We start from the raw sequence: 12,855 nt of genomic DNA, 5'->3' as shown, positions 1-12,855 counted from the left end.
AGCGAAATTTGTTAGTTTTAAGCGAAAATTGTTGTAAAATGCTTTTAAATAAATAAATATTGTTTTAAAATTGTTTTCGGTTTCGTTTTTTGTATCAAAATAACTACAAAATTGCGCTGGAAGTGCATTGAGAACTCCCAAAGTATTTTAGTAAAAAAATGCTAAAAATCGTTTAAAATATATATATATATTATACAAAACTAACTGGCAAGCACTGCCGTTACATACCAGAATTATTTGCTAATAGTAACCCAAGAAATTCCCATGTTTTAGCGATTTTTCCCGTAAAAACTGTCGATTTTAGTTACATTTTTAATTCTAAAAAATGTTACGTGATTGCAATTTCTAATATTTTCAAGTAAGCTTGTAGCCCATGTGATTCTACAAAATACAAAATTTACAGAACCAAAATCGGTCCAGTAGTTTAGGAGTTATTCGCGTTTTTGTGTTTTGCGGCTACCTACTGCTTACTCCTGGTCGCCTGGTGCAATTCCCAGGATTTTGCGAAATTCTGATTGCTTTGTCGCGCAACATTTCGGCTACTTAGCGCCCTCTGTAGTACAATAGTGTCCCTGCTACCAACAGCTTGACTGTGCTGTTAAGATGAGCTGCTGTAATGTTTGGGGCGCTGTTACAGTGCTTGCAAGTGCATAAATTGACCACTTTTAATAAAAATTCGTAAAAATTGGAATTTTAACGAAAAGTAACGAAATTTTTAGCAGAATGGTGAGAATAATGTCTAGGCTATGGATAGCCAACAGCACTGGTGCCAAATAATATTTTTTTATTGTAAAATTTTGCGAAATTCTTATATAGTAATTGCAATTTTTTAAAACTATTTTCTTGTAATTTCCCGAAATATTTTGTAGAATTTTATGCATCTATATAGTGTGGAAACAAATAAACTTTTAGATTCCTTACATTTACCGATAAAATTCCGGCGTTTTAGCGCCTTTTTCCCTAAAAACCGTCGATTGGAGTTACATTTTTAATTCTAAAAAATGTTACGTAATAGCAAAATATTTTTTTTTTAAATAGGATTGTAGCCCATGCGATTCTACAAAATACAAAATTTACAGAACCAAAATCGGTCCAGTAGTTTAGGAGTTATTCGCGTTTTTGTGTTTTGCGGCTACCTACTGCTTACTCCTGGTCGCCTGGTGCAATTCCCAGGATTTTGCGAAATTCTGATTGCTTTGTCGCGCAACATTTCGGCTACTTAGCGCCCTCTGTAGTACAATAGTGTCCCTGCTAACAACAGCTTGACTGTGCTGTTAAAATGAGCTGCTGTAATGTTTGGGGCGCTGTTACAGTGCTTGCAAGTGCATAAATTGACCACTTTTAATAAAAATTCGTAAAAATTGGAATTTTAACGAAAAGTAACGAAATTTTTAGCAGAATGGTGAGAATAATGTCTAGGCTATGGATTGCCAACAGCACTGGTGCCAAATAATATTTTTTATAGTAAAATTTTGCGAAATTCTTAAATAGTAATTGCAATTTTTTAAAACTATTTTTTTGTAATTTCCCGAAATATTTTGTAGAATTTTATGCACCTATATAGTGTGGAAACAAATAAACTTTTAGATTTCTTACATTTGCCGAGAAAATTCCGGCGTTTTAGCGCCTTTTTCCCTAAAAACCGTCGATTTGAGTTACATTTTTAATTCTAAAAAATGTTACGTAATTGCAATTTCTAATATTTTCCAATGGACTTGTAGCCCAAGCGTTTCTACAAAATACAAAATTTACAGAACCCAAATCGGTCCAGTAGTTTAGGAGTTATTCGCGTTTTTGTGTTTCGCGGCTACCTACTGCTCACTCCTGGTCGCCTGGTGCAATTCCCAGGATTTTGCGAAATGAAAAATGCGGCGTGCCGGCTGCTACAGTTTGGCCGGCACTGTAGCGGGTGGGTGGGAACTTCGCTATGTGTCTTGACTAAATGGTGAGTTGTGGTGGGTGGTGTGTGGACTAACTTGTGGATTGTGAATTGGGTTTGTGACTTTGATGGTGTGTGTATAGGCTAATAACAGGGTGCTAAGTGAAATTAGGTGTGTGACTTTGCTTAACTTCCTGTTAACCATAAAAGCAAAAAAACACATGTTTTTATTGTTTTTTTTTTAGAATTTTCTCATTTATTTCATATTTGCTCATTTACATGTAAATCACTTCAGTTTATTTTTTTGTTTAATATTTTGCAATTGCGTTAATTTGCATAAATTCTGATACTTCACCACTTTATAAATATATGCGCTAATATTACATATCTAAGTGTATGTGTGTGTGTATTATTAGGTGTGTATGTATATGTTTTATAGCCAACTGACACTTGCGAGTTGAGTGCTTTGCTGGTCCTGTCTGTTAGAGTGACCTTCGAATTTGCCTAACATTTGTAAATTTCATTATTTTTTATGATTATGTCATTCTGTTTTGTTTTTAACTAATGGATTAATATAATAAAAATAAAAAAAACTATGGTAATTAAAATTCAAATAAAATACAAAAAATAATACCTTGAATTTTCCACAAAGCAATCATAAACCAAAAAATTATTTTACAATTTTTCTGAGCTTTTCGCGCAATTTGAGTAAAACTTTTCCATATACAAAGTAGATATGTAGGTATGTGTGTTTACAGAAGTGCAATACTAAATAATAACTGTAAATTTATATTAAGCAAATATTTCGTTAACTTAAAAATAAAATAGGCATAACTTAAAACGAGATTTTTTTTTATAAAATTCATAAAAAATATTTGCCACAACTTAAAATTCAAAATATTTTCTTACAAAATCTAGGGCTTAAAGTAGGTTGTTTAGTTGCTAAAAGAATCTATTTACAAAATGTGAGTCATAAATTTTAAATACATATTTATAAAAACTAATATGCAATAGTTAAAAGTGAAATAAAGTTGTTGTAGTTGCTAAGCTGTCTAGTAATTTTCCGCAGCTGTTAGCGAACAAGCTTCAACTTTTTTGACATTTTCACAATTCATTTTTGTAATTTTTCAACAATTTTTTTCAGAATTTCATACATACCTATTTCAGTGACTTACATATATAATAATACAATATTTACAAATATAATATAAGATGTGTAGTGGCGGCGACAAACGATGGCGCAAAAATTAAGTATATAGCAAAAGTATACATGGGAAATCGGTTTGAAACTTTCGAAAGCTTTTCAACTGGAGCGAAAGCTGCTCAAAACTCTAAGCTTCCGAAAGCTCAAAATTTGGAAAGTTAACTAAATTAAGTAAAAAGAAAAATTAGTCACCGGGAATCGATTTTGAAGCTTTTAAAAGCTCTTCAGCTGTTGCCATAGCTTCGAAAAAGTCGAAAATCTTATTTAAAAAAATAGTTGAGGGTGAAAGCTCTGAAAAAATGCAAAGCACACAGTTTCAAGTGGAAGCTTTCGAAAGCTCTGAAAAATAAGTCGGCAGAATGTAGCTTTTTACTCTAGCTCTTGTGCTTTTTATGCTGTCCTTTATAAGTCTTTAACATTTTGCAAGTTCTGGGGTGCTTTAAGGGCTCTCTTTTTGCAATTTTTTCGTATAATTCCTCACATATGCATATGAGCTATATTTTTGTCGCTTGAGAATAAAAGTTTTGCCCACTTTTTCATCACTTAATTTCGCACCATCGCAAATTTATATTGTTTGTCCTCGCTTCAATCGGTTCGTTTAGGTTTCTTATAGAGCTGCATATGTGCCTATAACATTGCCATGTCTACATATAAATATTACAATACAAATTACATTTGCTTGACGCATTTTAAAAAATATTAAAAAATAATAATAATACAAAAATATTTCATTTATAATATTACCGTTACATATTTACATGTGTGTGTGTGTTCACTTACTCCTAATGCTCATTAGTTATACTAGTTGTCTCAAGTTTTTAATTAACGTATTCACATCAAGTACCGTTAAGTACTAGTTACACATCCACATTCACATGTGTCTTCTACGATTTCTGCGTCCCAATTTTTACGATTTTTTCTTACATCTTTAATTATACAATTAACATATTGTTTTTTACTCGGTAGAAACTTAAATTTAATGATATTTCTCGCTTTGCTCGTTTTCTCACCAACATTGCTTCATAAGTTGCTTGTAAATTTTGTTGATTGGCAGAGTTGCCAATTATAATTATCTAATAGCCGCTATGGAATTTTCGCTAATTTGTGTGAAAATTTTACACTTTTTTCACATTTTTCTTTTATGCAGTTTTTGCTGCTTTTGTCGCATTTTCGGCTTACAGTTATGATTTAAGTGAGTTCACATATTAAATTTAATTTTTTACACATACATATACATATATAAATCGCTTTAATCGTCTTTACAACGCCATCAGTCTTTAACTTAGGGATTAAATTGTGTACTTGCTTAAAACTAATTATTTTTTTTTTATTTAGTGAAATTGAAAAATGCTTTTAGAGGTGATTTTAGGTTTGGAAATATTAATTTTTCGAGATTTTCAAATAAAAATGAATGACGCAAGGAAAAGTAGTAATGCTTTTAAGAAAATATTTAAAAAATTTAAAAAAAATATTTAAAAAAAAAAAAAAAAAATTAAAAAAACAAAATATTATTTAAAAAAATTAAAAATTTGAAGAAAATAAAACAAAAATTAAAAAAAATAAGAATTATATCATTATCTCAAAAATTTTAAAGAAAATTCAAAAATTAAAAAAATATGTCACAAATTGGAAAAACTCATAAATTGGATAATTAAAGCCAATTTTCAAAAATTTAAAAATTTTCAGGAACTAAAAAAAATAAAAATGAGTCAAAAAATTAAAAAGAGATAAAAAATTACCAAAAATTACAAAAAAAATCCAAAGATTAAAAAATGTATGTCAAAAGTTAAAAAGTCAAAAATAAAAATTTGAGAATTAAAAAAGGTGTTTAAAATTAAAAAAAAAATCGAAAGTTACAATTACATATATATGTAAAAATTATAAGAATTAAAAAATAAAAAAGAGTCAAAAATTAAAGAAAAACAACAAAATTTAAAAAAGTCAAAAATCATAAAATTTTTAAATCTTAAAAAGTTCCCAAAAATAATCAAAAAACATTAAGAAATTTACAAAAAATTTAAATATAAAAAACACAAAATTTAAAAAAGTAAAAAGAAATAAAAAGTTTTCAAAACTGAAACATTTTTCTAAAATATAAAAACAAATTATAACATTCAGAAATAATTAAATATTAAATATAATCCTAAATTTAAAAAAGGCAAAAATTAAAAAATTTTAAATATTAAAAAAATTTCAAAACTTAGAAAGTTCTCAAAAATTAAAACAAAAACTAAAAATTCAAAATAAGGCAAATTTTAAGAAAAGTTAATTATTACTAAGTTTGTAAATTATTGCTTGAAATTATTTAATATTATTTGTGACATTTGCATTTGTTCTGTTCGCTTGTAGACATGGTAAATTATAGCAAAGTAAAAAAAAACCAAACAAATAAATGAAATAAAGTTAAAATTATGATTTGTGATGCCAAAAGCCTTGTTTTGAAATTTATAGAAACAAATTAAAATGCAAAAAGCATTTTTGATGCCAAAAGCCTTACTATTTTACTTGAAAACTTAGCTCAAGGAAAAAAAATTCAAAATTTAAATTTTCAACAAAAATATGTGAATTTTCTTTCATGCAAAAATTCAAATTTTCTTTTTCTTTTATTTCTGATTTAAGTACTTTAATTTTTATGGCATATAGCTAATTAATTTGAAAAGTAATTACGAAAACTTTAAAAAAATTGTATTGACGGAGATTCAAAAACTTTCAAAATTATATTTTAATTCATACAATTTTTGAAACCAACGAAAAAGTGAAATATTTAACATTTTAAAATTTTCGAAAATGTTTAAGGAATTTTTCAATATAGAAATTTCAGCTGTTTTAAACTGGCAACACTTTGAAAATATTATATTCAGCTTTTAATATTTAATTATCTAAATTTGAAAGAAATTTAATTTTTCATTTTCTTTTTTAAATTTAAAAAATTCTGAAATTTCATAATTTTTATCGGATTTTTGTTTAACAGAAATGTTGAATATTTTAATCTGGCAACACTTTCACCACATTAAAAAAGTCCAAAAATTTTAGCTTAGCTTTTGGCACTTTCAAATTATTTACACGGCAACATTAATTTAAAATTTAATTATATACAAAAACGAAGTATTATTGTTTATGTTTTTTTTCAAGATCGTACACTTTTTAACACGAAGGCACATTTGACATTTTTGTTCTCTTTTTTTCAAGTGTAAATATAAAGAGCATAGTAACAAGATTTATTTACTAGAATTTACAATTTTTTGTTCTACAAAATAAGACAGCTTTTTAAGGAGTCTGTATTTAAAAAAAGTGTTTTTGTAATATTTGAGATTTTTGTGTTTTCGATAGATAAAATTTACAAGCATTTCTGTCAATGCTGGGGAACACTTTATCGCTTTAACACTACTTCGAAGTAGCAATTTCTCATTTCTTTCAATAACAAGAAATCTCTCGTTCGTTTTTGTAAAATACAGCGAAGAAATTGTCTTCGTTAAGTACCGCACAGTTTACATTATTTTACTGACGAGGAATTTTAACTTACTTTTTAGGTAACGGCGTCAAGGTAGAAGACAGTTAGGAGGGTTACGCTGGAATGAGATGATTTTTAGATGAAACTTTGCAGCAGACAGGTCGGTGGCAACATATGTTTGGTTCACTTGTTTGTTTTCTAGTGAAGACGCAAACCGATACTTCGCAAGTAGACCGCCTTTCAGGTCTTCGATGTTCTTTAGTGACAGCGGGCGCTTTCATGAGCTTTCAAGAACTTCTACAAGTTGTGAAGAGCTTTTATACATTTCAAAGAACTTTTAGCAGTTACCAAGCGCCTTCACGAGCGCGTGTTTTGACAAACTCCACAAGTTGCTAGGAGCTTTCACGCACTTTCAAATTCGTGATACAAAAAATTCTTACAGCCGCTTTCTTCATACCACCTAAGACCCACTGTTTTGCTTGCCTTCAGCCAGCTTAAAATTCCGCTCAGAATTATCAGAAAAATTCGTTGCTGCCCGCCACACCCTCTCGCCAACGCTCATAGTAATCTGCCGCATTTCCTGCACCGCTACCGCTACTGCTCTCTCCCACTCTCCCGCCCATCCAGCTATTGCTGCCGCCCGCCCACCAACTGCCCAGAAATCACCGCTCACTCGCGTGTGTGGTCGAGCCAATGCCGCCACCATTGCCGATGGGCCGCTTGAAGAAGCCCAGCGTGTCGAGTGTGCGGAAGGTGCGTCGTATTAGCTCGTCTTTGTACTTCCAGATCGTTTTGTCTTCGACCGAGTTCTCGCGGTACTCCTCACAGCTCTTCTTCAGCGTATTGACACAGTCGGCGCGATAATGCTGCAGCTGTGCGTCGGTGGTGTTCACCGGGTAGGACTTACAGACGCCACCGAGGCAGGCGAGCGGAAAGTGATTGTGCAGAGTGAGCACGCGCTCCGGGTCGTGGAAGCACTTCACGTACTGATTGGGTTTGGTGTAGTTCTTGGCGCGATGCACGTGTTGCAACATGTGCATGTACTTGGGTATGTCCTTGTGCCAGCCGTGCTCGTGCTGTTGGTCGTCCAGGAAGTAGACATTGCGGAAATTGTAACTGTTGTAGCCTTCGGGTTTGATCTTCAGCGATTCGGGCACTACCTTCTCCATTAGCTCCGACCAGAGCACGAAGTTGCCCTTCGGCATGATCACTTCGTCGATATCGAGTAACGCAATGTACTTGTATAAGTAGAGATTCTTGTACAGACAATCATTGTAGGGTATAACCTCGTTTTGACGCTTGTGATTCGTCTTTTTCGTGAGGTAGAGATGTTGGAAGCCGGGCACATTCGGTTGTCCGCCCGGTAGCGTCAGCGGTATGACTTGCACTTTGCCCTCTTGCTCATAGTGGCTGAGCACTTTTGTGATATTCGGATGCACTTGCAGATTGTAGAAGTAGATCTTATCGGCGCCCAAAATATTCAACATCTCGATCCACTCAATCAAACGCACCGAGAGATCATCGTAGAGGAAGTCTAGACCCTTCACGCATACGGCGAAACCTTTCTTCTGGTCATCTGGCGGCCGATTGTAAATGACGCGCAAGTTATTTGTCGCCGTATCGCATTCCTTCTCCACCATCGATACCGAGCTGGGCACGACGCCGTGGAAGGGTTTCGGTATTTGACATGCTATCAGATAAGGCTGATAGATGCCCTGCTTGTAGTTACCCCACTTATTGTACCAGATGTATTTGTATTCGAAGGTCTTAACAATGAACGGTTCCTTCTGGCCATCGAACCAGAACTGACAGTACGTCTTCACTGTCGGCTGTATGCGATCGATCATGCCGAGTATACGTACCGTGGGACCAATACGCGAGGTCTTACGTATGTCATAGTATGCGCCGAACAGCTGAAAGGTGCCGTTGGATGTGCGCATTGTCTGCCAGTAGATGTTATTGAACTCCAACTCGAAGATGGATGGATATTTGGCGCAAGTATTGGACTTTTGCTGGCGAAAGTTCTTGTTCTTGCTCCAATAGGCGATGGGGAGCGAAGGGATGCGAGACTCAACATCGCGCACCAGCTGATCATCATCCATGGCTGGAAGCGAGGCGGAAAAGAGACAAAAAGAAAGCGAATGAATTAGTAAGAAATAGAAATTTAGAGGGAAAATGAGGTCTAATACTAAATTAAGGAAACACTCGCGTATCAATAAAAACAATGAAGACTGAGGTAACTGAGTATATTCTTCAAGCGTTTCTAATTGCTTAAAGGCAAGATAGTGGTCTGCCTTACACTCAAAATTTGGATAAGATCTGTTGATTTAGGACTCGTTTGGATGCATCCCACAGATTCTAGCTCGTCTCTATTTATAGTCGGACCGTTAGGAAAGGGACGTGTCATACCTTGGTTCGTAAAAATATTGGGACAACTTTTATCTCAGTATGGATTGAGTCCAACATAGGAGTATGCAGTCATATGGACCACTTAAGAACTTAATATAGACTTTCACTAGGGTTCACTCACCTGTTCGATTGTCCACCAAGATCTCCGAAGGATCAAAGCGATCCGTTGTAGTCGAAGTAGTCTCCGCATAGCGCAATATGTCCTTCTGCAGCAAAATGCGGCCGCTCAACGGCACGGCGCTATACTCCTGTGAGACAATATTGGTGCCGTGCATTTTGAAGAGACCGATTATGACGAAGGACCACACGCAAAGCGACAGCAAAACTTTCAAGATAATCTTGGAACTGGCCATTTTGCTGTGTTTGTTGCTTATAAGTAATGATTGTTGTTGGAGAAGTTAAGTCTAAATTATTGTTGTTGTTGTGTTTGTGCTTGTGCTTGCTTCGGCGGTAAGCACGTGTTTTCACCAGTCACGGCGTATTATTGCTGTTATTGTTGTGGCGCGTCGCGGTTCCTCTTTGATGAATGTCGGAGACTCTCTGCGGCACACGAAAATTCCATTAAAACTTCGAACAACTGAAACGAGACAACAAAGCATTTGGAGCGTAAGTAAAATATGAAATTTATATAATTATTTGGGTGAAAGGGAGCGAGAGAGAGGGTGGGGAGTCCCCAGTGAAATGCTGAATGGCTGTAATCGCTTTGTTCGGCCATCTAACAGACCAGCCATTGCATTGACGAGACAAAGCGCATAAAACATTTAAAATAATTGCCACATTTTATATTACTTGCGGCTTTGTTGTAATTGCTATTGTTGTTGTCGACAAATTTCTTGTTTTTATAGCTCAAAATAACAATGTTTGCCAACAAATTATGATTGAATATGAAAATGAGCGCAGAGTGGGCGACGAAGCAAAAAGCTACAAAAGCCCGCAACAAAGCTCCGTAGGTAAAGCTTCGTTGCGTTGCGAATGCGACAACAAAGCGCACTTACGATTCTCCGAAGTGACATTCAAACTCAAAGCGGCGTTGAAACAAAATAAAGCCATAACGGCGCTTGAATGGACGCGAAAGTTGTCACTGCGCGCTTTCTTGCGGCCTGTCTGCTACCGACTGGACGTGGCCAGTGGTTAAGACGTAACTTACGGCATTCTTGTTGCGTTTTTTTTAATTGCCGCATCAATAAATAATGCAAGTCATTACGGCAATGCATAAAATTCGCATTTCGGTAAAGACGTTGAGGGAGAGACTGAGCCAGAGCCAGAGCGCGTTCGCAAGCTTATGCCTATCATTTGTAGGCATGTCGGCGTCTTTATTTGCAATTTTCGCAAATTATTGCCACTAATGAAATGTTCGTCGTTTCCGATATGTCTGCGGCCCTTTTAGTGTTGTTGCTGTCACAACATTGTTTTGTGGTCGGCTAGCTCCTGTAGCGTAGACACGTGTATGTCTCGTCTGGTGCTTACTTATTATTGCCACAATGATAGAATTTTACTTTTATTGTTGTTGCTTGTTCGCTCAATTATTTGTCGCTGCTTTGGTTGTTAACTTGTAAACGACACGAAGTTTTGTTTTTTTATTAGCCTTTTGTCTGGCCGCGTCATTTCAGTCTGAGCTTTTGTTGGCTCAATGAGTTGGCTGAGTGGCTCAGTGGCTGAATGGCCGGCTGTTTGGTTAGTTAGCGCACACTGTTGATTTGTCTGGTGGCACGTTCTATTGCACAGTGGTGTCTGCCCGGCTTTTTTGGAGACGATAAATGAGACTTCAGAGCTTGTGTCGCTAAGAAAGTACCGATTTAGGATGAAGGAACGAACTGGCTGCTCACGTCAAGCCACAGTAAAGTTCAGTCATGTTTTCGGGTGTTCCGAACTTGTAATCAATATTTTACTTAAATGAGGTACTTAGGCAGATTGAGTACGTAAAAGAGACGCTTAGGTCCATCGATCCGAGTATTAAGACCAAAATGTTTGGTTATGTAAGCGGGTTCGGTACTCAAACGAGGGATCAAGCCATCTATATAAGTCCCTTCTTTTTATATGGAGTTTAATACGTGTGGTAAATGCTGTGGAACCGATCTCTCTTCGTCGGGAAAGCGAAAATCGCTTATTCACAATATACTGGATTAGCCTTTGTATCGATCTCCTCTAATTTAACTGCTTTTCTTGCGACCTACGCACACTGTCGGCGTCCCCATTGAGTGGCCACAGTTGACATCCACCCACGCCGGTTTTCGAAGACTTCCAATCTGTAACATTGTTTGTATGTGTCTCGACAATAAAGGAAAGCACAATAGACAATGCCGCTGTAACTCCAAACGACTCGCAGTGCCGCAGTGGGCTTAATATAGCCACAGCGGAGAGACGGTAAGTGGAAGCAAAGAGCGCAGCAAGCAGCAACAGTGTGCCAAACAAACAACGGCTGCACGGACGGACACGCTTTCCGCCTTGACTTCCTCCCATTACAAACCCGTCTACTTCCTGGCCGCAGAGCAGACAGGCATGACCAGCCGGCTGGGTGTCAACTTGCAGAATACACGTAATTTGTTCCAGCAGTTGGGCGGTGAGCGCCAGCAGACATATCAATATAAGAGCTTAGGAAGACAGTGAGCTTTAAAATAGAAAGAAAATAAAGAATTACTAAAAACACCGCAGATATTTGAGGGAAAGGCAGTTCGAGGTAGAATAGAAGACAGGCAGACAGACTGATAGACTGCAAGGCCGACAGGCCGACAGGATGTAGCGCCAGATAGCGCTAAACAGACGATAAGTGTCCCCTCAAGTAATGCTGATGTACATAGATGACGATGATGATAACTTGAGGACGAGTATGAGGTGCAACTTGGTTTGGTGATAAAAGTAAAGCACGTGCGCCTGCCGCCCGCTTTGTGTGGGTGGCAAGTGACATTTGTGGCAGGTGCGGTTGGCTGTGGCACGCTCGAGTGTATGTGTGTTGTAGAGTGATAAAAATAACTGTGGCTACGCCGGTTGGGTAGGAGAGGCAAGTTGGTAAGGAGACCTTAAGTGGAAGTGGAGCGGCAGCAAGCTGCTTGACTGTGCCACTTGGCAAGCGCAGCGTCAGCAGAAAATCTACGCCTATACTACCGTTATGTCACACACACACACTGTTCCAAGTGTCAGCAGCAGCCATAAGGAAGTAGCCTTTTAGAGCGGCGCAAAATTTTAGCGCCACACACCGGAAAGGACACTCTCTGTGCGCTCTCTATGCGGTGCTTGAAGTAAGCTCGGGTCCTTGAAGCTGAATACCGTGAATACCATGAATGCCATGCATGCATAAATAAATGCGGGAATGAACATACGAATGGCGCACAGAAAGAAATGAAAGTGAGAAAGACAAAAATACAACAACAGCAGCAACAAGGACAATAAAAAGGACACACGGTGGAAAGACATGAATGAGCGTATATATTAAGCTTAGAATGAATGAATTTGTTAAGCATAATTGACGCTGACATTGTAGACGAGACACGGGGATGCTGCGCATGCCACAAGCAGCGGTATGAGTGAATGTCCTTACATACATAAGCATGCTGTCTGCCTTTGGCTACCTCACTCAGAAGATTTATTGAGACTTAAACGTTGCTCGCTTTTTATTTTTCCCGAGTCTATGTCTTCTTGGTTGGAAAAAAAGCACAAAAGCGAAAGTTAGACGTCGTAAATCACTAGCTTGTTGTGTGCCATGATTTTTTCCGGCGCTGCAAGGTGATGAAAATCGACGCCGTATGGCTAGTAATCCACTAAGTGGCCATCAAATTTGAGCTGCTCAAAAAACTACGTCAGAATATTTGTCACATCGAGTTTATTGGCATTGCTATAAATCTTTATTTTATATGGTTCAATTGGAATGCGGAAAAGCAGTAAAAGTGTGATTAAGTGGGAATGATTTAGGAGACA

At 36.5% G+C, this 12,855-nt stretch overlaps 1 protein-coding gene across 5 annotated transcripts in view; it reads right to left on the bottom strand.

Annotated features, from left to right (window-relative positions):
• Nucleotides 1–6,364: 6,364 nt before the first annotated feature.
• The window catches only part of LOC120774208, a 180,152-nt gene continuing 173,661 nt past the window's right edge, over nucleotides 6,365–12,855 (bottom strand). For all 5 annotated transcript variants that reach the window (XM_040103657.1, XM_040103655.1, XM_040103656.1 and 2 more), the window contains 2 exons: nucleotides 9,065–9,520; nucleotides 6,365–8,638 (listed from right to left, as the gene is read on the bottom strand). In XM_040103657.1, the coding sequence (XP_039959591.1) occupies nucleotides 7,197–8,638; nucleotides 9,065–9,296 (1,674 nt within the window). In that variant the 5' untranslated portion in view covers nucleotides 9,297–9,520 and the 3' untranslated portion in view covers nucleotides 6,365–7,196. The remainder of the gene's footprint in view (nucleotides 8,639–9,064; nucleotides 9,521–12,855) is intronic.

The sequence above is a fragment of the Bactrocera tryoni genome, chromosome 4, assembly GCF_016617805.1.
Source record: "Bactrocera tryoni isolate S06 chromosome 4, CSIRO_BtryS06_freeze2, whole genome shotgun sequence".
In the NCBI taxonomy this organism is placed as follows: Eukaryota; Metazoa; Arthropoda; class Insecta; order Diptera; family Tephritidae; genus Bactrocera; species Bactrocera tryoni.
This window is presented reverse-complemented; position numbering and strand designations above follow the sequence as displayed.